The following is a 26,912-nucleotide window of genomic DNA, read 5'->3' as shown; positions in this document are numbered from 1 at the left end:
TCCATTTGCAATACCTGCATTTGAAAACAAAACATAAATATCAATTTAAAATTTCAAATATACACATTTTTAAAGAGCCTCAGTGAAAACCTGTTTATGTGTTGTTAACTCTTAGGTGCAAACCTGACTGAAAATCGATTTATTCACTGCATGTCTCTGTTTGTTTTAGGGTTGAGATGGAGCAGCACATAAAAATGTCTCTTTATTAACCATTTAGACAACCAAAAAAATACACACACAATCAAAACTGTCAGATGACTTTATTAACCTGTGAAAATAGTCCAAATAGTTTGGATGTAATTTTTCTTTTTCTTTCTTTCTTACAGAAAGTTTGTGTTTATATTTTATAAGGGATGGAAACAGATGGAAAACCCATGTTTGGCCTGTTTTTTGCATTCTGCACGTAGTTTTATTTGTGGTGCATTTCTTACAGAACCCCCTAGCAGGTATAGAGGATTTTTTTTGTATTACCTTGCAAAAGGTTTTGCATTCTCTTCCAATAATGTACTGATCAGTTCCTGCAGCAGAATTGCACACTGAACGTCTTTCTTAGGGTGGCCATCGCACTTTCTGTTATAAGGTTTTTCCATTTATTGTTAATATCATTTGTGAGATATCTGACATTTTATATATTTTTCTTTAGGATAGACCAAGAAACACAAAAGAAAAAAATTTCCCATATTTCTTAGGGGACTCCGTATTATTAATTAACAAAGTTATAAATACCGACAAATTATCTTATGATTTACTTCAAACAAGTTTTTATTATTAGAATAATAAAATTGTAATATTTGTTTATTCAAGGCTTATTCTCTTCTTCCATTTTGGCTTTTCCTGTCTAGACACTACATGTTCTTTTTTCCTGTCAAACTTCATTAGGAAAAACAAAATGTCACTTGACTCACATCAAGTGGACAAGAAGATGTGAAGAATTACAACTTGAAATGAACAGAAGACAGCTTGAATAGTCCAGTAGTTTCAAACTGTTGACACAACACACCAAATTTAAGCTGCCTAGCAACATGTTTACAACTCAATTCAATTCAAAAACACCTTATTGTTTACAAACGGGAATTGAAAAATGCAAACAGCATACAAAATATTTTGCATTTTAGAATAACAAAATATTTCTAAGTCTTCTCAGTCTTATTTTTCACCAATGACCAACCTAAAGCTCTGTTCATGCCAAGAATATTTTTATACCTGGGACAGTTTGTACAAGAAATGCTGCCTCACTTTGGACTAATTGAAGTTGGTTTAGATGTTTCTCTGGACCAAATGTTGCAATACTGCAAGTGAGATAAGAAAGTGTTAGTGATGAGACAAAAGGCAAGTCATTGGTGAAAATGGAAAACAATAAAGGTCCTCAGCAACAGCCCGGTGGAACTGCACACAATTCTTTTAGAAATTAAAAACTGCTATTTTAAAGTATCGCTTCAGCTGAGATGCATAACTAGCAAGAAGTACTTAAATGTACAAATATACAAATAAACAATTTTAGTCCTTAGTTTTATCTGACAGAAAATTGCAATCAAATAGGTCAAAAGCAGAACTCAGGTCTAACAGAACAGCTCCATCTACTGTATGTTACTAATCTTCATTAACCACGGCACTCAAAAATTTCTAACATTGTACTGTACTTTATCGGGAGATATTTACTAGTGAAGCCATGTTGTTAGATTTTCAAAATTCAATTCTGTCTTGTTTGCAAAACTTTTTTAACATTAAAAAAGTTTTTCGTTTGTTATGAAGTGAACTTTTAAGTTGTCGCTGAATGCGTCTCCAAAAGGGCTTCTTCCCTGTGTGAACTCTCATGGTTATTCAATGAACGTTTTGATCTGAAGGATTTTCCACAGGTGTTGCAGGAAAATGGCATTTCACCTGTGTGGAGCAACATGTGATGAGACAAAGAAGCTTTTTGATTAAAACTTTTGCCACAAATCGTACAAGAGAAAGGCTTCTCGCCTGTGTGAATTCTCTCATGCTGATCAAGAATAACTTTACGGGTAAAGCTTTTTCCACACGACTGACATATGAAAGGTCTCTCACCTGTGTGATTTCTCATGTGACGTGCTAAACTATTTTTGTCCATATAATATTTTCCACATGTGGTACATTGGACACGTGTCTCACCTGTGTGAGAGTTCATGTGAACTCTTAAATCGTTTTTTCTCATAAAACTTTTTCCACAAGTCTGACATGGATAAAGTCTCTCACGTGTGTGAACTATTAAGTGAGTTTTTAAGCAACAACTATAGCTGAATGCTTTTCCACAGGTCACACATAAAAAGGGCTTCTCACCTGTGTGACTTCTTATGTGACTCATTAACTGATGTTTGTGACTACATCTTTTGCCACAGGTCACGCACGAAATGGATTTCACATGTGTGTGTTCCTTCATGTGTTTAGTCAATCCTTTTTTGCTTTTAAAAGTTTCCTCACATGTATTACAGGAAAAAGACCTTTCATCTGTGTGAAGCTTCATGTGAGTAGTCAAATGCATTGTTGGAGTAAAACCTTTGCCACAAGAGTGAACTCTGGTGTGTTTAGTCAAATGCTCTTTTCTAGGGAAACTTTTTCCACAGGACTGACATTTGAACAGATTTTCACCTGTGTGGGTGCTCATGTGAACCTGTAATAGGAATCTCTGATTATGTCTATTTCCGCATGTCACACATACAAAATGATTCTCAGCTGAATGATTTCTAACGTGCCCGTGAATATTACAGTTTGTAGTGACGCTTTCATCACAAGTGAGACATTTAAAAGACCTCTCATCTGTGCAACTTCTCCTGTGTTGAGCCAAGTTTTCTGCTTGAGCTTTCTTGTCCCTTTTGGGTTCTGAATGATCAACACAGTTTTTACACTTTATGGTTTTCTGACATCTCTCATTTTGTTCCAGCCCATTGTCTTTCTTTGATTCTGAGTCTGTATGGTGGTTTTCTTCTTGCTCCTGATTCTCAGTTTCATTAAAGTCCTGAGAGATGATTTGATCTTTCATTGGTTCTGGTTTAATGCGGTTATTTTCTTCATGAGTTGGAGTCACCATAAATGTATCTTCATTCTCCTGCTTCAGTTCAAGCTGATCTTCATGTTCGCCTATGCAGATCTCCAATACTTCCTCTTTAATCAAGGGATGCTCTGGTTCCTCTTCTTTCATCTGCAGAGGTTCTGGCTCCTCCTGGTACCAACTGAGATCCGCCTCTTGTTTATAGAGCTGCTGGTCAGAGAGATCCTCCTCTTTCCAAACATGACCCAGCTGGTGGTCTGGAAAGGCAAACACATACAGGAGAAAGACTTTCTATTGTATATTCAACAAAGAACACTTGACTTTAATCATTCACTGTACATACAGATGCTTAGAAAAGTATCCAGTCCTAATATTAGCAAAACCTTGATTTAAAAATTTCTTTAATCAAAAACACATTTCAATCCAATAGGCTTTGAAGGAATATCCTGTTATCAAATGATGTTATTAAGTTCTACATATAAAAGCAAATGACTATAAAAATATTTTTTCTATAACCATTTGAAATTAAAATAAATTACAATAACTTGGAAAAGTTCAGGTTAAGTTCGAATGAGACACAGAGAGGAGTTTCTACAGCAACTTAAGAGTTGCAACTATGCATGTTGGGAGACATGCATATCTTTAAAATGCCACAATTTGGCTACAGAAGAAAAACAGTTAACCTGTTATATTCAAAAAATGATATATTTGATTTATACCATCACAGTTTTTGAACTGGTCCAGTCCTTGTTTGGTCGAGATGCAACTAAATTAATAAATCAATCAAACGAGTCACAGGGTCACAGAGCAAAGTGGCCGCTTAGTCTGAAACAGTTGGCAGAAGCCCTAGAATTTCATTGAATTAGTTGGTTATTTTTAACTTTTTCATTAAGAATTTATAAATATACAGTCATATTCAATGAATTACAATATGAATTCTGATGTTTGACAGATTAATAGCATAACTTTTGAGTAGGAATTAAACAAAATCTTTATTGGCCTGGTCTAATGTTCTAATCTTAAATATCACGTTTTAATTAAGTCTAAGCAAGTAATCATCATTGAAAGAAATAATTTAAAACATCAGTCTGTGTGTAACTAATCTGTATGTGAGGAGGCAGCTCTGTATTTATTAGGGAGTGCCACATTGTTGTTTTTGCACAAAATGTTTAAGCTTATGGTCTGAGTCCAGTGAGCTGAATTAGAGGCAAATCTAAAAGTTGCAGGACACCAAACCTGGATGACTCGATTTTAATGCCCTTGTTGTAGAACCATCTACTCCAGGTTTCGAGAGTCGGTGGATTCGCCCGTTAGACGTTTCTCAAAAATAAACCACCGGAAGTGACTTTAGCTTCGTTGCCTAGTTTCTGTTAAAAAAATCTTCCTGAAATGAACGCTTTAAACCGTGATATGCCACCCGATTCATCAGTAAATGTGTTTCTTACCCGTTCTGTGTAAGATTGTCTGGGGTGTCGTGATGAAATCCGGGGAAAGTTTGCGCTGATCTTCCATCTCTTCCTCCTTCACGATTATTTCATTAAACTCTGTGAATGTTTCTTCAGCTGGAGTTAGCTGCTCGTTGATCGACTCTCCTTGAAGCTGGACTGAATACATTTTTACTGCAAACATTGACATATTCAGCCCACAGAGGACCAGACTTCCAACAGAAGAAAAGCTAACGCTGCTAGCATCACATTTCTTCTTCTGTTTGTTTATTGGCGGTTGAGAAACAACATTGCAGGTCACTACCGCCACCAACTGGTCCGAAAGGTGGACTGCAGCGTCATGATACGGTCATGTAATCCAGATGAGTTAGTTTAAGATAATTAAATGTTGCCTGATAATTATTTCATGAGGCATACTTAAGTAAATCAATCAAATATTGTTCTTTTTTTACTCTGTTTAGCTCTCCAATCACTTGTCTATTTTTTTCCTCACAAAGAACTAAACTAAATCAATAAAATGCAAATAATTAAAAGGTAATTTGTCTTCTGAGTTAGTGCAGCAGTGGTTGAATGACCTTCACAATAAGCATGTTAATCTAATTTTTAATAATTTCTTCATAACTTCTAATTTGTTTTCAATCACTTAAAAAATATTGGGTAAAATAAAATGTGACAATGAATTACAATATGGGTTCTGATGTTTGACAGATTAATAGCATAACTTTTGAGTAGGAATTAAACAAAGAAGTCATATCTTTCATGGTCAATAAATACAGCATTTTAAGAACAACTGAAGGTACCATAGTTACTTAACTGTGCTGTAAAATGGCACTATCTGCTTGGAAAACAAAACAGTATCTTATTAAATAATTTTTTACACAAAAAATCAAAAGGCTTTTTAACCAAGAATGTTCAAACTAACCAACAATTTAAACTTTAAAGACATCAAGAAAATTTTTCACTGATTTCAAGATTAACTTTGATAGCAAACTACAGACTCCTGCCGATAAAATCAGTGTTGAGTACAATTAGGTTTTTTGTGAAAACCTTTGCCACAAATCGTAAAAGAGAAATCATTATATTTAATGGTTTCACATTAATAACACTGCTTTAATGTGGTTGTTGCATTTTTAGCTAATACTATTAGGTTGTTTAATGCATCATATTCGAAAAGGTCATGTTTGTTCTGTCACTGTTCTTTAAGAGCCATACACGTTTACAGAAAGTGTATGGTTTAATTTGTTTCAGGTAAGAATGGCATTAGTAAACATTGAAAATCTCACACATTTGCACTAAGAAACATTGAGACTCGCGCAATACGCGTTTTGGGTCACACTTTACTCTTTTGTCTGTGTTTGGAACTGGACAAAATGTCTGTAAATGAGCTACTACACCAGCCAATGGAAGGTATTTTTCATCTCAGCAGAATATTCTTTATACTGCATTCGCTTAAGATATATATGTATAAAAAAAAAAAAAAACAGCTTTGGTTTTTTATTAAATGCTTTGATATTCTTATGATGTATTCAAATGTCTAATTCCATTAGCAAGAAATGTTCACTTTTCTCTCTAATGAGAAAAGGCTTTTCACCTGTGTGAACTTTTATGTGACGCATTAATTAGCATCTTTGATTATACTTTTTCCTCAGGTCTTACATAAAAAATGGCTTTTCACCTGTGTGTACTCATGTGTTTCTTCAATACACCTTTTGCTCTGAAAGATTTTTCACAAGTATTACAGGAAAAAGGCTTTTCATCTGAGTGAATCCTCATGTGATAAGTCAAATGATCTCTTCGAGAAAAACTTCTGCCACACATCGTGCAAGAGAACGGCTTCTCACCTGTGTGAACGCTCATGTGTTCCTTCAATACACCTTTTGTTCTAAATGTTTTTTCACAGATATTACAGGAAAAAGGCTTTTCATCTGAGTGAATCCTCATGTGATAAGTCAAATGATCTCTTCGAGAAAAACTTCTGCCACACATCGTGCAAGAGAACGGCTTCTCACCTGTGTGAACGCTCATGTGTTCCTTCAATACACCTTTTGTTCTAAATGTTTTTTCACAGGTATTACAGGAAAAAGGCTTTTCATCTGAGTGGATCCTCATGTGATAAGTCAAACTATTTTTTCGAGAAAAACTTCTGCCACACATCGTGCAAGAGAACGGCTTCTCACCTGTGTGAACGCTCATGTGTTCCTTCAATACACCTTTTGTTCTAAATGTTTTTTCACAGGTATTACAGGAAAAAGGCCTTTCATCTGAGTGGATCCTCGTGTGATAAGTCAAATGGTGTCTTCGAGAAAAACTTCTGCCACAAATTGTGCAAGAGAACGACTTCTCACCCGTGTGAACGCGCATGTGTTTCTTCAAAACACCTTTTGCTCTAAAAGATTTTTCACAGGTATTACAGGAAAAAGGCTTTTCATCTGAGTGAATCCTCGTATGATAAGTCAAATGGTGTCTTCGAGAAAAACTTCTGCCACACATCGTGCAAGAGAACGGCTTCTCACCTGTGTGAATTTTGACATGAATTATTAAATATTTTTTTTTTGTAAAAATTCTTCCACATGTCATACATGGAAAACAATTCTCAACTGTGTGACTTTTCAAATGTTGTGCCATGGTCGTATTTTGAGTAAAAAAATCCCCACAAATTGTACAGCGATACAAATAGCTCTCTGTGTCAGTTTTCTTGTCCTTTTTGGGTTTTGAATTGTCAACACTGGTTATATGCTTCATGGTTTTCTGGCCTTTCATATTTGGTGTCAGTTCTTCTCCTGGCTTTGTTCTTGAATATTTCTGAGGGTTTTCTTTTTGATCCTGGTTTTCAGTTTTGTCAATTTCCTGAGAGATGATTTGGTTCCTAACTGGCTCTGAGTTACTGTGGTTCTTTTCTTCATGGGTAGGTGACACAGTGCATGTATCTTTGTTCTCCTGCTTCAGTTCAAGCTGCTTTTCATGCTCACCTATGAAGAGCTCCAATGTTTCCTCTTTGGTCCAGGGATGTTCTGGCTCTTGCTGCTCTTCTTTCATCTGGAGAGGTTCTGGCTCCTTCCGGTCCAAACTGGGATCTGTATTTTGGTCACAGAGCTGCTGGTCAGAGGGATCCTTCTCTTTCCAAACATAACCCAGTAGATGGTCTGAAAAGGAAAACACACACAGGAGAAAGACTTTCTATTGTATGCTAAACAAAGAACACTTCATTTAATAATTCCCTGAACATAAAGATGCTTAGAAAAGTATCCAGCACTGAGAGCAGCATAAGAGCCAGGGACCTAAAAAAGGCTCAACAGCCACATAAAGAAGGCTGATTCTCAAGGGAGGACATTTCGGGGGTCGGGGGGAGACAATAAACAGCAACAATTCCTAAGACCAATTTTGGGGTTGTCAGCAAAGTTCCAGTGAAATGTAATGTGAAATGTGTTAAAGCTACAGGATCAAAACTGAGTAGTTGGTGGCAATGCATGTGTCTTTTTCAGGAAGCAAACTGTTGACACATAGAATTCAAACTAACATTAAAACATTTAGAAATGGGTTTGGATGAGTGTCAGTGAACTAATCTTTGGTGCACCCTGAGAAGGGCTTAGGCTCTAAATAAAAACAAGTTGTAATGAGTAACTCCTTTGATGAAAAAAAAAGTTTAAGTCTATCAAAGCAATGCAGCCAGTTTTATTAGTTTTGATTTACAAGACATAATGAAGGACTTTATCATGATTCAGCCAGTCATAAAATGACAAACTGCAGTCTGATTTTTATTGTTAACATGTTTCTTTCTATTGAGCAGTGAAAGTAAATAAAAAGTGTTAATATCTTGCTTTAAGTATTTACTTACTGTAGGGATTTTTGTTTGTGCTGCAGAGCCACAGCTAACAGCTAGCTCCTCACTTCAGCGGCTCTAATGAGGCTACGGTTGCTCCTCCTACACATTGGACTAAAGCAGTGCTTCTCAATTATTTTCCGTTACGCCCCCCCCTAGCAAGAAGAAAACTATTCGCGCCCCCCACTCCCCACCGTGACTATCCATCTCTGCATAACATTTTTTCCTTATTAACATTAAAGAAAAAAAGAAAGACATATGGTCAAACTTACAAAGAATAACTTTATTAAATTGTGTTTTAAGTCTGCAACAGAAAAGATTTTAAGTGCATCAATGCCTGAAATAAAAAATAAATAAATCCATGTCTACTGCTGCAGGCAGTATCAGCTCCTCTGCTATGGTGTGGGGCTTTTTGCACTGCGCAATTTGGTACGCCACCTTATATGATGCTAGCAGCGCTCGATGGTTTACTGAAGTAGCCTTCACAAAGCGGGATGACTGTTGGCAATATTCAGCACGTTTTCGCTGAAAAAACTCAAGCGGCTTATCGGCGTGATTGGGATGTAACGTATTTAAGTGACGCACTAATTTATTTGGCTTCATGCTGTCCGCTGCGAGCATTTTTAGACACAGCAAACACAGCGGTCTTTCCTCTTCTCCAACTGTAGTCACAGTGAAGCCAAGCGCTAAATACGCTTCGTCGTATTTCCTCTTCTTAGCTTCCGGTTGACTTTCTGTTGTCTCATTATCTTTGTCTCTCTCCGCTTTTCTTTTCATCCCTGTGAAAAACTTTTTCATGTTGGGGGTTGTTGAATAACGGACGCCATAGACAGAACGCAGTCGGAGCTTTTTGTTGACTTAACACTGCCAACCAAGGCAAACCTGTTGTCTTGTAAGTCGTAAAATGTTGCACTGTCGCAAACGTGACAGAAGTAACAATGAGAGCGCCACTGCCGCCTACTGTGCGCAATTACACTTTATACTAGTACGGCCAAAAAAAAAGCCTGTTCCCCAGGATCACACGCCCCCCCAGGTATCGCACCGCGCCCCCCAAAGGGGGCCCGCCCCACTATTTGAGAAGCACTGGACTAAAGCATTGTTCTCACAATGGCGTGGATGGACATAAACATTTATTCTTATGTTTTTCTAAAGATGAATGGCAGATTTATTTATTTTTTTCTTGTTTCTTTCACTTTTTCTTATCGATACTGTTTAAATACAAAGGTATTTTTCATGATTTCTTTGGGGGGGATAATTCTAGACTTTTTCTAAATTTGGGGGGTATGGGCCCCTCCACATCCCCTGTGATTTCCTGTGATGCTGGTTCTGCTCCAGTATTGTTCTGGGGAAGACAGTTTCTGTTTTCTTCATAAAATAAAGATTATGGGAAACTGTGACCATCCTCTTCATGGGATTGTATTGGGAAGGCAGAGTGTCTTCAGTCAGAGGCTTCTTCAGATTTAATGTAATACAGACGGCTACAAGAGATTTGCCCTGCAAATTACCTACAATAATTCTTTGAAGAATTGGAGAGTTACAACATTTATTTTGACTTTGGGATTATTAAATTATTTCTTAATTTAATTTGAATTACTGTATTTTCCGGATTATAAATCGCTCTGGAGTATAAATCGCACCCCCGGCCAAACTATGAAAAAAAACTACGTAAATCCGCATTGTTCCTTCGCTGAGGGAGGGAAATGGCGGGACTCCATTTCAAAGCCCAACGTTTCCCCCAACACACACAAAACCCCCACTGGTCTCCGGTCCATTTAAACCTACAATAATTTCTGTTCAAATGTATCAAAATTAACAGGTTAAAACCGCAATTTGCGCCCTGCGTCATCAGTTCGCACCACCGGTGTTTCATACCTATTCGGTGTAAGACGATCCGTGGCGTCATGGTGCGCTGATCGTCCATGTCCTCCTCGGATTTATTTAAACTCAGCAGAACTTAGTTGTTGATGTTGTCCAACTCTTGATAAAACTGGAACGAAGACACGCTAACTCCAAACACTCACATATGATAACTCTGGAGTGACTCCGCGCCGAAGGAAAGCTAACGCCGCTAGCATCGCAGCGACGTTAGCGTCTTCTGCTTTTTCTTGGCGCTCAATCAATCAGGTCATCAGCGCCACCTACTGGTTTGGAAGACTACTTTCAAATCTAATTAGAATGTAAAAGAAATGCGTTTATTTCTAATTAAATTAGCTAAATATAGTGCTTCTTTAAAACTTTATTATCTGGAATTTATTCCAGATATTTTTGAATTTATGCTCTATTGGTTCTTCCTCTTCTTCATAAACACAGGAGGCTCTGTATATTATAGTCTCACTACTCTTACTTGAGTAAAACGTCTGGATTTTGTACACACTGAATGAAAAACAAAAACAAAATAAAACAAAAACTCATCAAACACAGACATACACCTGCAGTTTTATATTGAAAGAAACTGATTTGGAAAAATATTATCTTGCCTGATTTAGTGGTTTTCACTTAAATAAATTATCATTTTGGTCCTTAAAATACCAACATTTCCACTTACCTTTATATTTTGGCCTGTCTGATTATGTAATTTTTAAATATTAAATTATTGATCATTTGATCAGTTATTAAGTACTTGAGTAGACTTTTTACCAGATACGTTTTTACTCAGAGTAATTTCTTGGATTGCTATGTCTTACTTTAACTTGATTAAGAATATGTTTAAGCAGTGTTACTCTACTTGAGTACAATTTTTAACTGCTCTGCCCACCACTGGTCAATTGAGTACTCATTGGGGGAAAAAAAGAAATTAACCAACATGGCCCGAGTTTAGCTAAAGTATTTTAGGATGCGTTGATAAAACAGCATACAGTGTTATAATAACATTACAGGACTGGAATATACGGAAGGACAGAATAATGTTAATCCCAAATGAATTTATTCTATTAGCTTTATTATAGCTGAATTATGCAACTTTTATAAAGTTATGTCTCATACCATACTGTCACAACAGTTTCATCAAAATCACACCAGCTGGTTAAGCTCAATATTAAATAAGCAATTAAATGTACAAAGTATTTACCACAAATACAAAATGCTCTGTGCATGCAGGTTTTTGAAACAACCTCGGAATTTTTTAATTGAAAGATCTTTTGTAATTCATATAAAATCATCTTAAATTTTTCTTTTAACAATTTGTGCATTAAAAACAATAAATTCCAGTTTGGTTCATCAATCAAGAAGAAAACAATGAAAAACACAGACAGCAGAAAATAATGCAATAACAAACGGTAAGGATAGTTTACCCTAATGTTAGCAAGTAGAGAGCAGAACAATAAAATTAGTTGATGCCAAATGTGCACATAAAAAGAAAACTACTAAATTACTAAAAATACAGTTTGAACTAGAAGAGTACAATTTCTTTAAATACATTTGTCTTTTCTATGTCTCTTAACATAAAAGGGTTTTTAATCAAGTCAAATCAAGATAAAACTAAAATAATTTCACATTTAAATTAAATGAAAATGCTTTAATCTCATTAAACTCTTGGACAAAAAAATGTTTCAGTGGTTTTAGGACTTCAGCTTAGTAATGAACGACAGACTTCGTCATGATGTTGACAAGATTTACAAACTTTTTGTAAAATAAAATAAAAACTGTTGGATTACCACTTAATAAAACAACCACTTCCTCATCAGGTCGAGATCACGCACTTAGCGAAGGGCAACAGTCAGCCGGGTATAAAAATCCACCAAAAATAATCTGGTTTCCACAAATCATCAGGAATTAGTTATCATAGTACCATGTAAACAATAAACATGTTTGTAGTTTAATATATATACAAGCAATACAATGATATGTTTGCTGGAGAAAAAGAGTAGTTTTTAGTTTAATTTAGCTTCAAGCTTATCAGACAAAGAGTCTCAAAAAGTCATCAAGAGTCAAAGCAGGCTTTGGGGACTTTGGGTTTTATAGTTTTTTTCCTTCAGTTTGGTTGTTGCATTTTTCACCATAACATTTGCGCCACAACTAGTGTGTTTCTGAAAACAATTACAACCAACGTCAAAAAGTTAACCTACAAATGGCTTTATATTTTCATTTTGACAATTCACTGTTTTCCTATACAAAAAGAAAAAAAACCCAAAAAACAATCAGATCTTGGTGATAGTACCCTAAAATACTCAAGACAGCACTGTAGAAATACTTGCAAAGCTGTTTCAAATCTACAGTTGCAGTATGTTAGGTACTGAATATCTTTGACATTTTTACCGCATATGCTCTTTGCAGTTTGACCGTATTTTTCGGACGAATTTGGAAATCAAAGAAGAAAGTGCTGATTTTTATTTAGAACTATGGAAAACTGAGAGCGGCAGAGATTCCAGCGGCTTATATTTGTACGTTTCCAGTTTTATTTTTATTTATATTTGCGGCTTATAGTATGGTGTGCTCTATAGTCCGGAAAATACGGTAATTTATTAACAATAACACACGAAAGCAATGTACTGAGGTCCACCTGACAGAAAAAGTTTGATTTAGAAGACAGTTTCAGGAATAACTGAACAAAAACATTGGCTTGACAGTTCAACGACGATAATTCAGCATTAATACCGACAGCACAATTTGACACGTCATAAGCAAATTATGCAAAATAAAAAACCAGAGGATGCTATGGAAACAAGATTTGCAATCTGTAGGAAGGAATAAGAAGCAACTAGTACAATGAGCAGAATAGACAAAATGTTGTGAGAAATTATTTCTAATCAGAGAAATTGTGGTAAACTTCTCCTATTGAATCTTTCTCAATAAATCCACATTTGTTTATAACTATATGAGTCATTTAGGAAATCCAAATGGCTGCTGTGGCTTCTGCTTGTCACCAGTGTGAGTCCTTATGTTTTATTATTTTTTTATGTGGGGTATTATGTAAAAATCAATTTTGAACATCTTATGTTATTCCCTCATCAAAAACATACTTGTATTTTGATTCTTCCATGCATGTTTGAGAAATCATTTAATGTACATGGTAACTATTCAGGGGTGCTAAACACTTGCAATCATAAAGATCGACCTATTTCCATAAAGTCTGCCGTCTCAAGATGTGCTTCTGCTCTTCTAGACTAGTGGCAGCAGCAATTAGTAAACACCTGGTAGAACTGCTTGTAGGCTGAGCTTATATGAACTTCTTTAGTCCAACACTCCTAAGAACGTTTGTCAACAGTAAAAATATTCTACTGGATAGGATAGGAGCTTCTTAAAGAGAGAGAGGCCATTTTCAAGACATCACGTTGTAAAGTAAAAATTTTTTTAAGCAATGTTTAATATACACACTATTTATATAACACTTGAAGGGAACAGGTACTTGTGTTAGACTAAACTTTTTCTGCACGGTACACCGATTTGTGATTAATTGTTTTCAAGTTTTTACTTTAGCTCAATGCTTGACAGGTCCTGCACAAAAGGGGCTTCTTGTCTGTGTGAACGCTCATGTTTACTCAGTGAATCTTTTCTTTTGAAAGTTTTTTCACAGGTATTACAGTGAAAAGGCCTTTCATTTGTGTGACTCATCATGTGTTGAGGCAAATAAGCTTTCAGAGTAAAACGTTTGCCACAAATGGTACAAGAGTAAGGCTTCTCACCTGTGTGAATTCTAATGTGCTTGTTGCAATCAGAGCTTGCGGCGAAGCTTTTTCCACAAGTGTTGCACACAAAAGGCTTTTCCCCTGTGTGAATTTTCATGTGTTTATTGCATTCAGCCTTTGTAAAAAAGCTTTTTCCACAAGTGTTGCACACAAAAGGCTTCTCACCTGTGTGAATTTTCATGTGTTTGTTCAATGACGGTTTTGATCTGTAACTTTTTTCACAAGTATTACAGGAAAACACCTTTTCATCTGTGTGACGTCTCATGTGATCAGTCAAATTAACTTTTCGAGCAAAACTTTTGAGACAAATAACACATGTGAAAGGCTTCTCACCTGTGTGAATTCTGACATGGTCATCCAGAAAAGATTTCTGAGTGAAGCCTTTTCCACAGAACTGACATTTGAAAAGGTTCTCACCAGTGTGAATTCTCATGTGACGTGTTAAACCTGTTTTGCTTATGAAACGTTTCCCACACGTCACACAATGTAATGGCTCCTCATTTGTGTGCGTTAGGAAGTGAGTTTTTAAACTACCGCTGTGGCTGAACGCTTTACCACAGATGACACACAAATAAGGGTTCACACCTGTATGACGTCCCATGTGAACCATTAACTGTCGTTTTTTAATAAATCCTTGTCCACAGGTCTCACACGAAAAGGGTTTTACACCTGTGTGAACTGTCATGTGTTCAATTAATGAATATTTAGATCTGAAGGTTTTTTCACAGGAGTTACAGGGGAAGGGTTTTTCATCTGTGTGAGTCTTCAAATGATTAGTCAAATGACCTTTGTCAATAAAACCTTTACCACAAATGGTACAAGAGAAAGGCTTTTCACCTGTGTGAATTCTGACATGTTTATCAAAAGCAGGTTTTGTGATAAAGCTTTTTCCACAGGACAGACATTTAAATGGCCTCACACCCGAGTGAATCCTCATGTGTTTATTTAATGAATGTTTTATTCTGAACGTTTTTTCACAGGTGTTACAGGAAAAAGGCTTCTCACCTGTGTGAATTCTCATGTGCGCCGTTAAATTTCCTTTTTTTGTAAAACTTTTTCCACACGTACACTGAAAACGCTTCTCACCTTTGTGACTTTTCAAGTGTTGAGACAAGTTACTACTTTCACTAAAACCCTCACCACATATTTTACAAGAATACACAGCAGTTTCTGTGTGAGATTTCTTGTCCCTTTTGCATTTCAAATTAACACAGTTGTTGCGCTTCATGGTTTTCTGATGGCTCTTATTTTGTTTCAGCCCTTCATCTTGCTGTGATCCTGAGTTTTTATTAGGATTTCCTTTGCAATCCTGGAGCTCAGTTTGACTATAATCCTGAGAGACAGCTTGATCCACAATTGGTTCTGGTTTAATGTGGTACTTGTCTTCATGTGTTGCACTCACTATTGATGTATCTTCATTCTCCTGCTTTAATTCAAATTGCTCTTCTTGCTTACTTATGCAGAGCTCCAATGGTTCCTCTTTAGTCCAGGGATATCCTGGTTCTTGATGCTCGTCTTTCATCTGCAGAGGTTCTCGTTCCTTCTGATCCAAATTGGAATCTGTTTCCTGTTTACAGAGCTCCCGGTCAGAGGGAGCCACTTCTTTCCAAATATAATTCTGTAGTTGATCTAGAAAGGCAAACAAACATAGGAGAAATGCTCTTTGTAGGTTATCATCTGCTAGAGCTACTAGTACCGATTTTAATTTGGTCCCCACCATTATTCCAAGGCTACACTATGAATGTAACATGTCTCCTATTATAAGTGTAATTTGTGATTAGATTAGATTATACTGTACTACTTATATGGATAATGATTTTAACCTTACAGGAGCATCATAAAGCAAAGATGCTTTAATTAATTTGCATTCTGAAAAAGTGGTTCAAAATTATTTTCACAATTTGCAAGTATGTACAGACAAATCCTGACTTTAAGGTGACAAGTTTAGTATGTTTTGTTTTGAGAATTAGGAGCAGTTGTGTAAAATATGAAAAAAAAAAAATTAAATCCGTCAATACTAAATAAAAACATATGATGCTCTTGGGAACCCCCTAGTGGTGCCGGGGCCCTAAGCAACTGGTTACTTGCAAATGCCTTGAGCCGGCTTATGAAAACTCGCTGATTTATTGCAGAAACATTTTTTCTAGAAAGAGATTTTAAAAAAAGGTATACAGAGAGAAAGAAAATATTAGGCAAGAGAAAACAGGAAAAGGGGTAGAGTTCAGAACCAAAAGAGAATGATGCAACTCTAATAACCACACAGGGAAGAAGATATAAAGGAAACTAACTTTAGCTCAATCTCACAAGGAGCTCTAATGTATACTTGTGAGTTTATCACACGTTTTCTGCAAAAATGTTCAAAAACATTTAACATTATAGTCTGATCAAGGTGGAGAAGAACAAAAATCAAAATTACAGCACAAATATTACTAAATGTCTTGCAAATATTTCTGAATTTGAAGTTATTTTGATTGCAAATACAATCATAAAGTCCTAGCTGGATTGATCTATGTGGAAAATGTTCAATATCATTTAATTTTAAGAAGTATTTAACAAATTTAGACATCTATTTACTAGTATGTCAACTGTATGATCATGGGTTTTATTCTGGCACAACAGTTTGACATCCCTGCAGTAATAAACGCTGATCACATAATATAGTGCAACATTATTTCATACCAGTTGGGTGTAATGCGGTCCGCAAATCCTGCAGTCTGTCCCAGTCATTTATCTCTTCCTCCTTCTTTACGGTCCCATTAAACTCTGTTTCTGCAGCAGGAGTTTCCTGCTCGTTGCTCAACTCTCGTTGAGGTTTGATTGAAGACATTCTGACTGCAAACATTCAGATATTCAGCCCATAAATGGACCAAAATCCACAGAATGACTCCACGCAGAAGGAAAGCTAACGTTGCTATGACCACGTTTTAGCTCCTTCTTCTTATTCTTCACACATCGAATCAGGTCTTTACCGCCACCAGCTGGTCTGGAGGGTCAACAGCAAGATGCATTTTTAATGTTCTTTTCTTTTTTTTTTCTCAGTTATTAACAACAAATACGGCATCAATGTCAGATGTATTCGAAGCGGAAATAGCTTCCAAACACAATCAAGTGAGAAAAAAAGAGAAAAGTAATCTATAAACCAAAATAGATAAATAAATGAGAAAAATATATATAAAAAAAAACGACCAGGGGTTTTTCAGTAGTTTTAGATTGTTTATTATACAATTCATTTGTCCATGAATTTCAATAGATAAGAAAAGGTGGCAGAGTTCCTTGTGTAAAGTGGGGCATTTTTTTAGTTACTTATTTTCAATTGACATTGTTGAATTAAATATTTGCCCTTTTAAGTTTCTTTTCTTTTCTCAGGGTTTCAAAAATAATGTCATTCTTAGTTCAATTTATATTAAGATCTCTGATCTGCTACCAAATAATTATCTTGTTATGCTGTGAACTGGAATCCAAACAATTAACTGATTTTCATGGTTCTGAATTTAATATTGCAATAACATCTCCTGTGTATGCTGAAATACTGTTATTTATGCTTTTCCCTACTTTGAGTGAAAACTCTGGTAAAATGGACTGTTTGTGACGTGAAACTGTCCAAGAATGTTTACTCCACCTACTGCTGCCATCTTCTGGATTAAATAGGTATTTATTTTCCTTTTACTTCTACTTCATTCAACAAAAACTCCTGGACAATTTACTTTAAATTTGCTCCTACATTGACACTTTAATATCTAGAACCTGAAATTAAAATATCAACTAACTTACTGCTGTCTTTTTTAATCATAGAAATAAGGGTGGTGCTGTTTCTTTCTGGGATATGAGAGAATAAATGTTTAGCTCCAAACTGGAGCTAAACATGTCATAGCATCAACACAGATCCAGCTGCGCAGATTTATTTTCAAAGCATAAAAAAATAAATAAATAAATCACAGTTGCAGGTGAACAGAAATGTCCTCAACGACTCTCAGGTTCAATGTGGAGCCAAAAGTTTCCCTGAAAGTTGTCTTTCATTTGGTGCAATGTCCAAAAGCTGTCCTGTCTCAAACTGAGAAAAACCACGCAACACTGGAGGTGTCTGTTTTCTTAACTGAAACATTTACTTTTGTAAAATGATTCAGTATATTTGACATTCTTACTTTACTCTTAACCTTTTCTGTTCCGCATCAATTCAACAATTAAGGACAACGTTTTTCACCTTTTCTACCTTCCAACATATTTTACACACAAAATATAAATATGTGACTAATCATCCAAATAGAAAAAGGAGCATACTATCCCCAGTAACTCACCAAACATGTTTGTTTTCTGTTCCATACTGTGTTCAGGTTTCTTTAAAGAAATGTTCCAATTTTCTTACCAACAGCCAACCAACATGTTCAAACTTATTTGTTTAAGTAAACTTTATCTTGAGTAAACAACTAAATTGACCAAACATTGACCACAAAAATAATAACTGATCAAATTCTGTAAACATACTCTTACAAAATACCATTAGAAAATATACATAAAGATTTTAGGTTGTCTGAAAATGTGAGAAAACAAAGATATTTGTCATTCATAGAAAACCATATTAAAAATCAAAGCATTTTTTAATTCTTCGATTCATTTAAGGAGCAACATTCACAACAGAAAACAAAGATACAAAGAACACAAATTTACAGAACACATCCGAAGAATCAAAAGCAGCAGCACTGAAATTAGTTATTGAATTTGCACATTAAAGAAACTAAAAAGTAGAAAGTCCAAACTTATAGAGGAGTTTAGCATCTCTAAATAAATTTGTATTCTAATTCAAACGGCTTTTTGCCAAGTCAAATGATAAAACTCAAAAATTTAAACATTAAATCAAATGAGGGAAACAGATTTAAACATTTTTCGAATTGCGATGTTGGACATTTTTACAAGGTTTACAATATTACATTTTTCAGTTACATGTTTTCAAATTAACTGTTGGATTACAGATTAAAATGACACATGGACATTTTTACACAAGTCATACTAGCATGAAAGGCCTCTTATGTACATTCTTGTGGCTTCTCATCTGTGTGAGCTCTCATGTGTTTATTTAATGAATCTTTTCTTTTGAAGGTCTTTTCACACGTATTACAGGAAAAAGGCCTTTCATCAGTGTGATGTGCCATGTGAGAAGTCAAATTACCTTTTTGAGTAAAACCCTTGCCACAAACCATACAAGTGAAAGGCTTCTCACCTGTGTGAATTCTGACATGCTCATCGAACACAGATTTTCTTGTGAAGTTTTTTCCACAGAACAGACATTTGAAAAGCCTCTCTTCCTTGCGAGTTCTCATGTTAACCGTTAACTGACTTTTATGAATCAAACCTTTTCCATATGTCACAAATTGGAAAGGTTTCTCATTTGTGTGCGTCAAGAAGTGAGCTTTTAAGCTACTGCCGTCGCTGAATGCATTCCCACAGATCACGCACAAAAAGGGCTTCTCACCCGTATGGCTTCTTGTGTGAACAATTAGCTGGTGTTTTTGGTTGAATCCCTTTCCACAGGTCACACACAGAAATGGCTTCTCGCCTGTATGGCTTCTTATGTGAACCTTTAACTGATTTTTTTGATTAAACCTTTTTCCACAGGTCACACACAAAAAGGGCTTCTCACCGGTGTGAATTCTTATATGTTCTTTCAACGAATGTTTTGATCTGAATGTTTTTCCACACGTGTTACAAGGAAAAGGCCTTTCATCTGTGTGACACTTTGTGTGATTGGTCAAATGACCTTTGTCAGTAAAATCTTTGCCACAAATCATACAAGAGAAAGGCTTCTCACCTGTGTGAATTCTGACATGTGCATCAAGACCAGGTTTTGTAGTGAAGTGTTTTCCACAGGACAGACATTTGAAAGGCTTATCACCAGTGTGAATTCTTGTGTGAACCATCAACAGATATCGCCGATTGAAGTGTTTTCCACATGTCTTGCACACAAATGGCTTCTTGCCTGTATGAACCCTCATGTGTTCATTTAGGGAATCTTTTCTTTTGAAAGTCTTTTCACAGGCATCACAGGAAAAAGGCCTTTCATCTGTGTGAAGCCTCATGTGAGTGGTCAAATTACCTTTTTGAGTAAAACTTTTGCCACACATGGTGCAAGAGAAAGGCTTCTCACCTGTGTGGACTCTGACATGCGCCTCAAGAAAAGGTTTTGTAGTGAAGCTTTTTTCACAAGACAGACATTTGAAAGGTCTCTCACCTGTGTGAATTCTCATGTGAACAGTTAAATGTCCTTTGTTTATATAACTTTTTCCACATGTTGCACATGGAAAACGCTTCTCACTTGTGTGATAATTCAAGTGCTCAGCCAAGTTACTATTTTGAGGTAAGAAATCACCACATAACTTACAAGAACACAAATTACCATGTCTTTTTGGTTTTGAATTTGCACAGTTTTTACGCTTCCTGGTTTTACATCTCTTATTTGGTTTTGGCACTTTATAGTGCTTTGATCCTGAGTCTTTCTGATGGTTTCCTTCTTGATCCTGGTTTTCAGTACCATTTAAGTCCTCAGAGATTATTTGGTCTCTCATTGGTTCCAGTTCAATGTGGTAATTTTCTTTGTGTGAAGGAGTCAACAAAAATGTATCTTCAGTCTCCTGCTTCAGTTCAAGCTGCTCTCCATGCTCACCTATGCAGATCTCCAATACTTCCTCTTTAATCCACGAAAGTACTGGTTCCTGGCACTCTTCTTTAATCTGCAGAGGTTCTGGTTCCTCCTGGTCCAAACTGGAATCACTCTCCTGCTTACAGAGCTGCTGCTGCTCCTCTTTCCAATCATAATCCTGTAGATCATCTGGAAATTAAACAAAACAGTAGAGAGGGTTTCTATTCACTTTAATTCATGCATATAAACAGGCTTTGAGAAGTATTTAGTCCTAAAATTAACTGAATCGGATGAAGACTTTAGTCTCTACGCATTTCAGTTTATCAAGCCATTAAAGACAATATCCTGTAACAAGAGGCAGTTTTAGATCTGCACAAAGGAAATGACAATTAATTTGAGCTCTAGAAGCAGTCTGGACTTCCTTACAACCTCATAATGTGAGGCTGCTCCACCATATGGCATGCTACAATGGTGCAGTAAGTCAAGTGTCTCTACCAACTAATTATACTTTATTGTGAAAATCACAAAACTATGTCTGAAAGACTGAACCATTCAAATGAAACAATCCTGTCTAGGTTTAAAAAGTCCTCTAGCTTTAACAGATTAAAATGTTCATGGCAGAAAGAAGCTGGGTGAATTCACCGTTAGCCGTTTCTTAAAGCTGAAGCTACAACCGAAAGGCAACTTTATCTTGGTTGATAAACCAAGATAAAGTTAATAAAGCTCTAAAAACATGACATTAAAACCGCCGTCGGCATTAGAGCGTTAGCATCGCCTGTATTTAATACCTTTTCCGTGTAAAAGGGAGAAATCCAGCAGTCGGTGCTGATCGTCCGTCTCTTCCTCTTTAACGATGATTTCTTTAATCTCCGTGAATGTTTCCTCAACAGCAGTTCGCTGCTCGTTGAAAAACTCTCGCTCAAGCCGGACTGAAGACATTTCTACTGCAAACACTCACATATTCAGAGGATCAAAGTCTCTTCTGCAAGCAGAAGAAAAGCTAACGCTCGTCTTCTTCTTTTTCTTGATATGTTATGGCGGTTAGCAAACATTTAAACAGATCGTTACCGCCACCAACTGGGCTGACCGCAAAGCGCAAGATACTGACATGCAAAATATGTCAGAAAAAGATAAAATATTGCCTGTGGAAGAGTCAAAAATATAATTGCGTAACTTTATGATGGTGGTTTATGTCTTTGAGCAAAAACACGCTCTAGTGGAAGTGCTTGGAGCTCATAAAAAAGTTATGTGAGGCAGAAAATAAGAGGATTTGATTTTATATTCTGAATATTTCATATTCACCAAGCCTGATAAATGAGCACCAAACATCAAGCAGTTTATAACTAAGCAATAATTCAAACTTCAAATTTTCAAATAATTCAAATAAACTCAACTTTAATGCTGTTTAACTTTTAAGAAAAAATAATTTGTGGTTTTTGGATTTCAGAATAAAAGTGAACTACTGACGCCAGCCTGTAAACAAAGTTCTTAACATTCTGAAGTTTTAATATTTTGCAAGTTTTACTAAATTATTTTTTTTGTTACACAAATTCTAGAGCTAAACAATGAAATCATAAAAAATAATGATTAAAAAAACCACAAAGATGAGAAATTATCACATTTAGCCTGTCACATCTTTCCTGCTTCACAATTATTTATCTTGAGCAGCAGAGTTAAACTCTGTTAGTCTAAAATATGTAATCAAAAGTGAAAACATTCTGCCAACTATGGACGTTTCAGTTCTGAAATTTTTTCTCAGTAGCTTTGTTGCTTTTCTCGCATTAAGGTTTTCACCACAGCTAGTGCCTTTCTCAAAACAATTAACACACTTGCTGAGATCTGGACACCACTCTTCATTAAAAATATTGTAAAATGGATTTGTCGTGTTTTCATTATGATACTTCACTCTGAAAGTGTTTTTCATTGCAAAAAAGTCAGATCTGGGTAAACAGTTCCTGCTTGAAACCACTAACTATAATTTGCACAGATAAAAGAGATCTACAGTTAGTGATGTAAATGAGCGCCAAACATCAAATACATGTCTTACATTTTTATTGCATATGATCTTTGCAATTCTAATTTTTTCACAGAACTGTTCAAAAGCAAAGTTCATACTTACTGTATTTACAACAAACATAAGGCTTTATCAGGCTTCACCTTTTGGGTAAAGCTGTGCAACACTATAAAGAATATCATCTGTAAAAGAAGATGTTCACTTGAGAGAAAATAATTAAAATCAAAATTTTCAGGAATGAATCATAAAGAAATGCACAAAACTTTAACAACTTGTTCAATATTTTTGTTTCTAATTTAATGTAACAAAAACAAAACTATTGTTCCTTTCATGAGAACTGACTAGAATGAGAACTCTTGAGTGTTCTAATTTAGACTCACTAGTGAGTTCTCATGTGAAGTATCAAATCTGTTTTTCTAAGCTAACTTTTTTCACACACAACACATTGAAAAGGTTTCTCATCTGTGTGAGTTACAAAATGAGTTTTTAAGCTACTGCTGTGGCAAAATGCTTTTCCACATGTCTTGCACAAAAATGGTTTCTCCCCTGTGTGAACCCGCATGTGTCTATTCAATAGATCTTTTCTTCTGAAAGTTTTTTTACAGATATTACAGGGAAAGGGCCTTTCATCTGTATGAGTCCTCATGTGATTAGTCAAATGCACTTTTTGAGAAAAACCTTTGCCACAAACCACACAAAAGAATGGCTTTTCACCTGTGTGAACTCTCTGGTGTTTATTCAACGCATCTTTAGATCTGAAGGGTTTTTCACAAGTATCACAGGGAAAAGATCTTTCATCTGTGTGAATTCTCATGTGATCAGACAAATCCCCTCTTTGAGCAAATTCTTCGCCACAAATCGTACAAGAGGAAGACTTCTCATCTGTGTGGGTTCTCATGTGAATTGTGAAATGTACTTTTTCTTCATAACTTTTTCCACATGTTGTACATTGAAAATGAGTATCTAATGTGTGAGCCATGAAGTGAACTCTTAAGGTGTGGTTATGATGGAAAGCTTTTCCACAGATCCCACACAGAAAGGGCTTCTCACCTGTGTGTCTTCTAATGTGAACCACTAACTGGCCTTTTCGATTAAACCCTTCCCCACAGGTAACACACAAAAAGCGCTTCTCACCTGTGTGAACTGTCATGTGTTCAGTTAATGAACTTCTTGCTCTGAACGTTTTTTTGCAAATATTACAGGAAAAAGGCCTTTCATCTGTGTGACATCTCATGTGATTGGTTAAATGAGCCTTTTCATTGAAAGTTTTCTCACAAATCGTACAAGAGAAAAGCTTCGCACCTGTGTGAATTCTGACGTGCCTATTAAAATCTGATTTTCTTACGAAGCTTTTACCACAGTACAGACATTTAAAAGGTTTTTCACCCGTGTGAATTATGATGTGCTTATTAAAATCTGATTTTCTAGTAAAGCTTTTTCCACAGTACAGACATTTAAAAGGCTTCTCACCCGTGTGAATTCTGACATGCTTATTCAAATCAGATTTTGTAATGAAACTTTTTCCACAGGACTGACAGGTAAAAGGCTTCTCGCCAGTGTGAGTTCTAATGTGAACTATTAATTGGCATTTTCGAATGAACCCTTCCCCACAGGTCACACACAAAAATGGCTTCTCGTTTGTGTGAATTCTCATATGATCATTCAATGAAACTTTTGATTTGAATGTTTTTTCACAGCTATTACAGGAATAAGGCCTTTCATCTGTGTGAAGCATCATGTGATAAGTCAAATTACATTTTCGGCCAAAACTTTTGCCACAAATCACACAAGAGAAAGGCTTCTCACCTGAGTGAATTCTGACATGTTCATCAAGAACTGATTTTTTAGTGAAGCTTTTTCCACATGAAATACATTTGAAAGGCCTCTCCCCTGTGTGAATTCTCATGTGAACTATTAAATGTCCTTTTTTAATAAAACATTTTCCACATGTTGTACATGGAAAACGCTTCTCACATATGTGCCTTTTCAACGGCTGGGTCAAGTGACTGTTTTGAGTGAAAATGTCCCCTCTGGGTTTTGAATTGTCACATTTGTCACGCTTTATGGTTTTCAGACATCTCTTATCTGGTTTCTGTGCTTTATCTTGCTTTGATCCCGAGCCTTTATGATGATTTCCTTCTTGATCCTGATTCTCAGGTTCACTGAAGTCCTGAGAGATGACTTGGCTCCTGATTGGTTCTGGTTTAATGTGATTCTTTTCTTCATCATTTGAAGTCACCATAAGTGTATCTTCAGTCTCCTGCTTCAGCTCAAGTTGGTCTTCATGCTCACCTATGCAGATCTCCAATACTTCCTCTTTAGTCCATGGATGTTCTGTATCTTGCTGCTCTTCTTTTATTTGTAGAGGTTCTGGTTCCTCCTGGTCCAAACTGGAATCAGTCTCCTGTTTCCAGAGCTTCTGGTCAGAAGAAACCACCTCTTGCCAAACATAATTCTGTTGATCGTCTAGAAACAAAAACACAGTAGAAAGTTTTTCTATTGTGGGTTTAAAAAAAACACATTTAAGTTTAATGTATAAGTAGCTAACTTAAGTATTAAATTCTAAAATGTTTTGGAAAAATAGTAATTTAGTCTGAATGTATTGTAGTCTAATAAGCTACGGTATGTTTTAAAAAAAATACATCCTTTGTAATCACTGTTCCTTTTAAATTTCTTGTCTATTTGTCATCATAACAGTTTTTGTGGCTCTCTATTCCCTTTTGCCTTCATATCCTCATCATTTTTCTATCTCAGATGCTTTTCTCTCAATAGTAACAACTTTGTTGAAAAAAATTCCTAAATAGTTTAATTGAACACATGATTTCTGTATTTGCCGAGCTGGCATCACAGATCATCTAAACTATTTGATTTAAATTGTTCCTTTTCCTCCAACTTTTTTTTCTCTCCTCTGCCTCGTCTCTTTCTAGAATAACTTTCTGCAATGAACTATCCCCTTTTTAGAACTTCTTTGGTCATATAGAATACTTTATTGGCAACAAAAATATGAATAACTAAATGGCTCAATAAAGCAAATAAAGTAGCAAATATTGCATCAAAAATTTAAAATAAGAACTTTCCCAACTTAGAGCTTGGATCTTGATGTTGGTCAATAAGAGAGAAACTGACTCCCTTCCCTCATCCTTACCGCTTTGTCACTTTACCTCCTACAAAGAGTCAGAAGGAAAAGCAAAACATGAGGGAAAATAGAAACAAATCTGTAAATAAACAAAGGTGAAAACAGGAAGGGAGAAAATATTATAGGAGAAAATAAATCAATGTGTGATCAATAAAATGGAAAACAAAACAACTTTTTTGTGGTTGCATCCATCTAAGCCAGTGTTTCCCAACCCTGGTCCTCAATGTTCTTCTTCTTTTCTGTTATGGCGGATTACAAGCAACTGATCTAAATCACAGGTGTCAGACTCCAGTCCTGCAGCTTTTAGGTGTGTCTCTGCTGCACCACACCTGAATGGAACAATTAGGTCATTAGGAAGGCTCTGGAGGACTTATCAACACAAGGAGGAGGTAATTCAGCCATTTCAATCCAGTGTTTTGTACCTGTGGCCCTCGAGGACTGGAGTTTGACATCCTTGATCTAAATGATCTAAGAATTATTCAGTGACATTAACGCAGAGTAAAGAAACTAGATATTCAGTAAAAAACTATACAGTGTTTGGTAATTAATTTCAGAGGGTTCTGTCAATCATATCTGTTTTTTTCAGCTTCATTGCCTAATTTCCGCCGATATGTCCCAAAATTAACGCTTTAAAACCGAAACCTCACCAGTGAGACGTTGGCATCATTTGTGTTCCCTACCTTTTCGGCGTGAAGTGAACTGAGGAGACCTGGAGAAATCCAGCAGTCTGCGCTCATCGCCCGTCTCTTCCTCCTCCTTCACGATCATTTCTCTAAACTCCGTGAATGTTTCTGCAGCAGGAGTTAACTGCCCGCTGATCAAGTCTCGTTTTAGCGGGACTGAAGACATCGTTACGGTAAACATTCACATATTCCTCCCGCAGATGGTCAAAAGTCTCCAGGGTGAGTCCAAGCAGAAGGTAAGCTAACGCTGCTAGCATCACAGCTCTTCTTCTTGAGTTTAATTGCCGGTTGGCAAAAGCCGTTAGTTAAGCATTACCGCTACCTAGTGGTAAGGAGAGTGGCTCATGAGGATTTAATTAATTCTCTAAACAAATACACATCTATCTAAATTGTTAAAAACAGTAATTTTCTTTTTTGTGGCATTACATGCTTAGTGTGGACCAGAGTATCTATCTTAGCTACTTAAACTATATTCTTGTATTTAATCCCATTTCCTTCAGAAATTTAATAAAGGTTTTATCAATAAATGAGGTACTTCTCATACACACA

At 36.0% G+C, this 26,912-nt stretch overlaps 5 protein-coding genes across 7 annotated transcripts; all 5 read right to left on the bottom strand.

Annotated features, from left to right (window-relative positions):
- Nucleotides 1–245: 245 nt before the first annotated feature.
- LOC129355903 (gastrula zinc finger protein XlCGF57.1-like) lies at nt 246–4,877 on the bottom strand. Of its 2 annotated transcripts, none has more exons than XM_055025535.1 (2): nt 4,456–4,877; nt 246–3,267 (listed from the first exon to the last, which is right to left on the bottom strand). In XM_055025535.1, exons 1-2 carry the CDS (start codon nt 4,643–4,645, stop codon nt 1,760–1,762), a joined length of 1,698 nt encoding a protein of 565 aa, XP_054881510.1. In that variant the 5' UTR covers nt 4,646–4,877; the 3' UTR covers nt 246–1,759. The 2 variants fall into 2 exon arrangements, with proteins under 2 accessions (XP_054881510.1, XP_054881511.1); XM_055025536.1 differs by lacking the exon at nt 4,456–4,877 and adding an exon at nt 4,247–4,435.
- A 1,117-nt stretch (nt 4,878–5,994) lies between these two features.
- Nucleotides 5,995–10,317, bottom strand: LOC129355906 (gastrula zinc finger protein XlCGF57.1-like). The gene is made up of 2 exons (XM_055025539.1): nt 10,148–10,317; nt 5,995–7,598 (listed from the first exon to the last, which is right to left on the bottom strand). Exons 1-2 carry the CDS (start codon nt 10,194–10,196, stop codon nt 6,127–6,129), a joined length of 1,521 nt encoding a protein of 506 aa, XP_054881514.1. The 5' UTR covers nt 10,197–10,317; the 3' UTR covers nt 5,995–6,126.
- A 2,051-nt stretch (nt 10,318–12,368) lies between these two features.
- On the bottom strand, nt 12,369–16,805 carry LOC129355889 (gastrula zinc finger protein XlCGF26.1-like). Its single transcript, XM_055025507.1, has 3 exons — nt 16,579–16,805; nt 13,897–15,528; nt 12,369–12,379 (listed from the first exon to the last, which is right to left on the bottom strand). Exons 1-3 carry the CDS (start codon nt 16,739–16,741, stop codon nt 12,369–12,371), a joined length of 1,806 nt encoding a protein of 601 aa, XP_054881482.1. The 5' UTR covers nt 16,742–16,805.
- A 977-nt stretch (nt 16,806–17,782) lies between these two features.
- On the bottom strand, nt 17,783–21,538 carry LOC129355897 (gastrula zinc finger protein XlCGF57.1-like). Its single transcript, XM_055025517.1, has 2 exons — nt 21,319–21,538; nt 17,783–20,719 (listed from the first exon to the last, which is right to left on the bottom strand). The coding sequence occupies exons 1-2, from the start codon at nt 21,467–21,469 to the stop codon at nt 18,921–18,923; spliced, it is 1,950 nt and encodes a 649-aa protein (XP_054881492.1). The 5' UTR covers nt 21,470–21,538; the 3' UTR covers nt 17,783–18,920.
- A 1,022-nt stretch (nt 21,539–22,560) lies between these two features.
- LOC129355894 (oocyte zinc finger protein XlCOF6-like) lies at nt 22,561–26,619 on the bottom strand. Of its 2 annotated transcripts, XM_055025514.1 has the most exons (3): nt 26,361–26,619; nt 25,690–25,708; nt 24,930–25,010 (listed from the first exon to the last, which is right to left on the bottom strand). In XM_055025514.1, exons 1-3 carry the CDS (start codon nt 26,542–26,544, stop codon nt 24,968–24,970), a joined length of 246 nt encoding a protein of 81 aa, XP_054881489.1. In that variant the 5' UTR covers nt 26,545–26,619; the 3' UTR covers nt 24,930–24,967. The 2 variants fall into 2 exon arrangements, with proteins under 2 accessions (XP_054881488.1, XP_054881489.1); XM_055025513.1 differs by lacking the exon at nt 25,690–25,708 and having other exon boundaries at nt 22,561–25,010.
- Between the last annotated feature and the right edge of the window lie 293 nt (nt 26,620–26,912).

Source organism: Poeciliopsis prolifica, unplaced genomic scaffold (genome assembly GCF_027474105.1).
Source record: "Poeciliopsis prolifica strain line A6 unplaced genomic scaffold, Auburn_PproV2 SCAFFOLD150, whole genome shotgun sequence".
NCBI lineage: Eukaryota > Metazoa > Chordata > Actinopteri > Cyprinodontiformes > Poeciliidae > Poeciliopsis > Poeciliopsis prolifica.
Note: the sequence above shows the minus strand (reverse complement) of the source record. Positions and strands in the feature narration are given on the sequence as shown.

Bases quoted from the DNA above. Each gene is read 5' to 3' on its own strand.
- LOC129355903 (XM_055025535.1), bottom strand. From the start codon at position 4,645: ATGTCAATGTTTGCAGTAAAAATGTATTCAGTCCAGCTTCAAGGAGAG. The intron at 3,268-4,455 runs GTAAGAAACACA...TTGCCTTTCCAG, and splicing joins GACAATCTTACACAGAACGG to ACCACCAGCTGGGTCATGTT.
- LOC129355897 (XM_055025517.1), bottom strand. From the start codon at position 21,469: ATGTCTTCAGTCCGGCTTGAGCGAGAGTTTTTCAACGAGCAGCGAACT. The intron at 20,720-21,318 runs GTATTAAATACA...TTTAATTTCCAG, and splicing joins CTCCCTTTTACACGGAAAAG to ATGATCTACAGGATTATGAT.
- LOC129355889 (XM_055025507.1), bottom strand. From the start codon at position 16,741: ATGTTTGCAGTCAGAATGTCTTCAATCAAACCTCAACGAGAGTTGAGC. The intron at 15,529-16,578 runs GTATGAAATAAT...TTGCCTTTCTAG, and splicing joins GACCGCATTACACCCAACTG to ATCAACTACAGAATTATATT.
- LOC129355906 (XM_055025539.1), bottom strand. From the start codon at position 10,196: ATGGACGATCAGCGCACCATGACGCCACGGATCGTCTTACACCGAATA. The intron at 7,599-10,147 runs GTATGAAACACC...TTTCCTTTTCAG, and splicing joins GATCGTCTTACACCGAATAG to ACCATCTACTGGGTTATGTT.
- LOC129355894 (XM_055025513.1), bottom strand. From the start codon at position 26,544: ATGTTTACCGTAACGATGTCTTCAGTCCCGCTAAAACGAGACTTGATC. The intron at 25,011-26,360 runs GTAGGGAACACA...TTTTGTTTCTAG, and splicing joins GTTCACTTCACGCCGAAAAG to ACGATCAACAGAATTATGTT.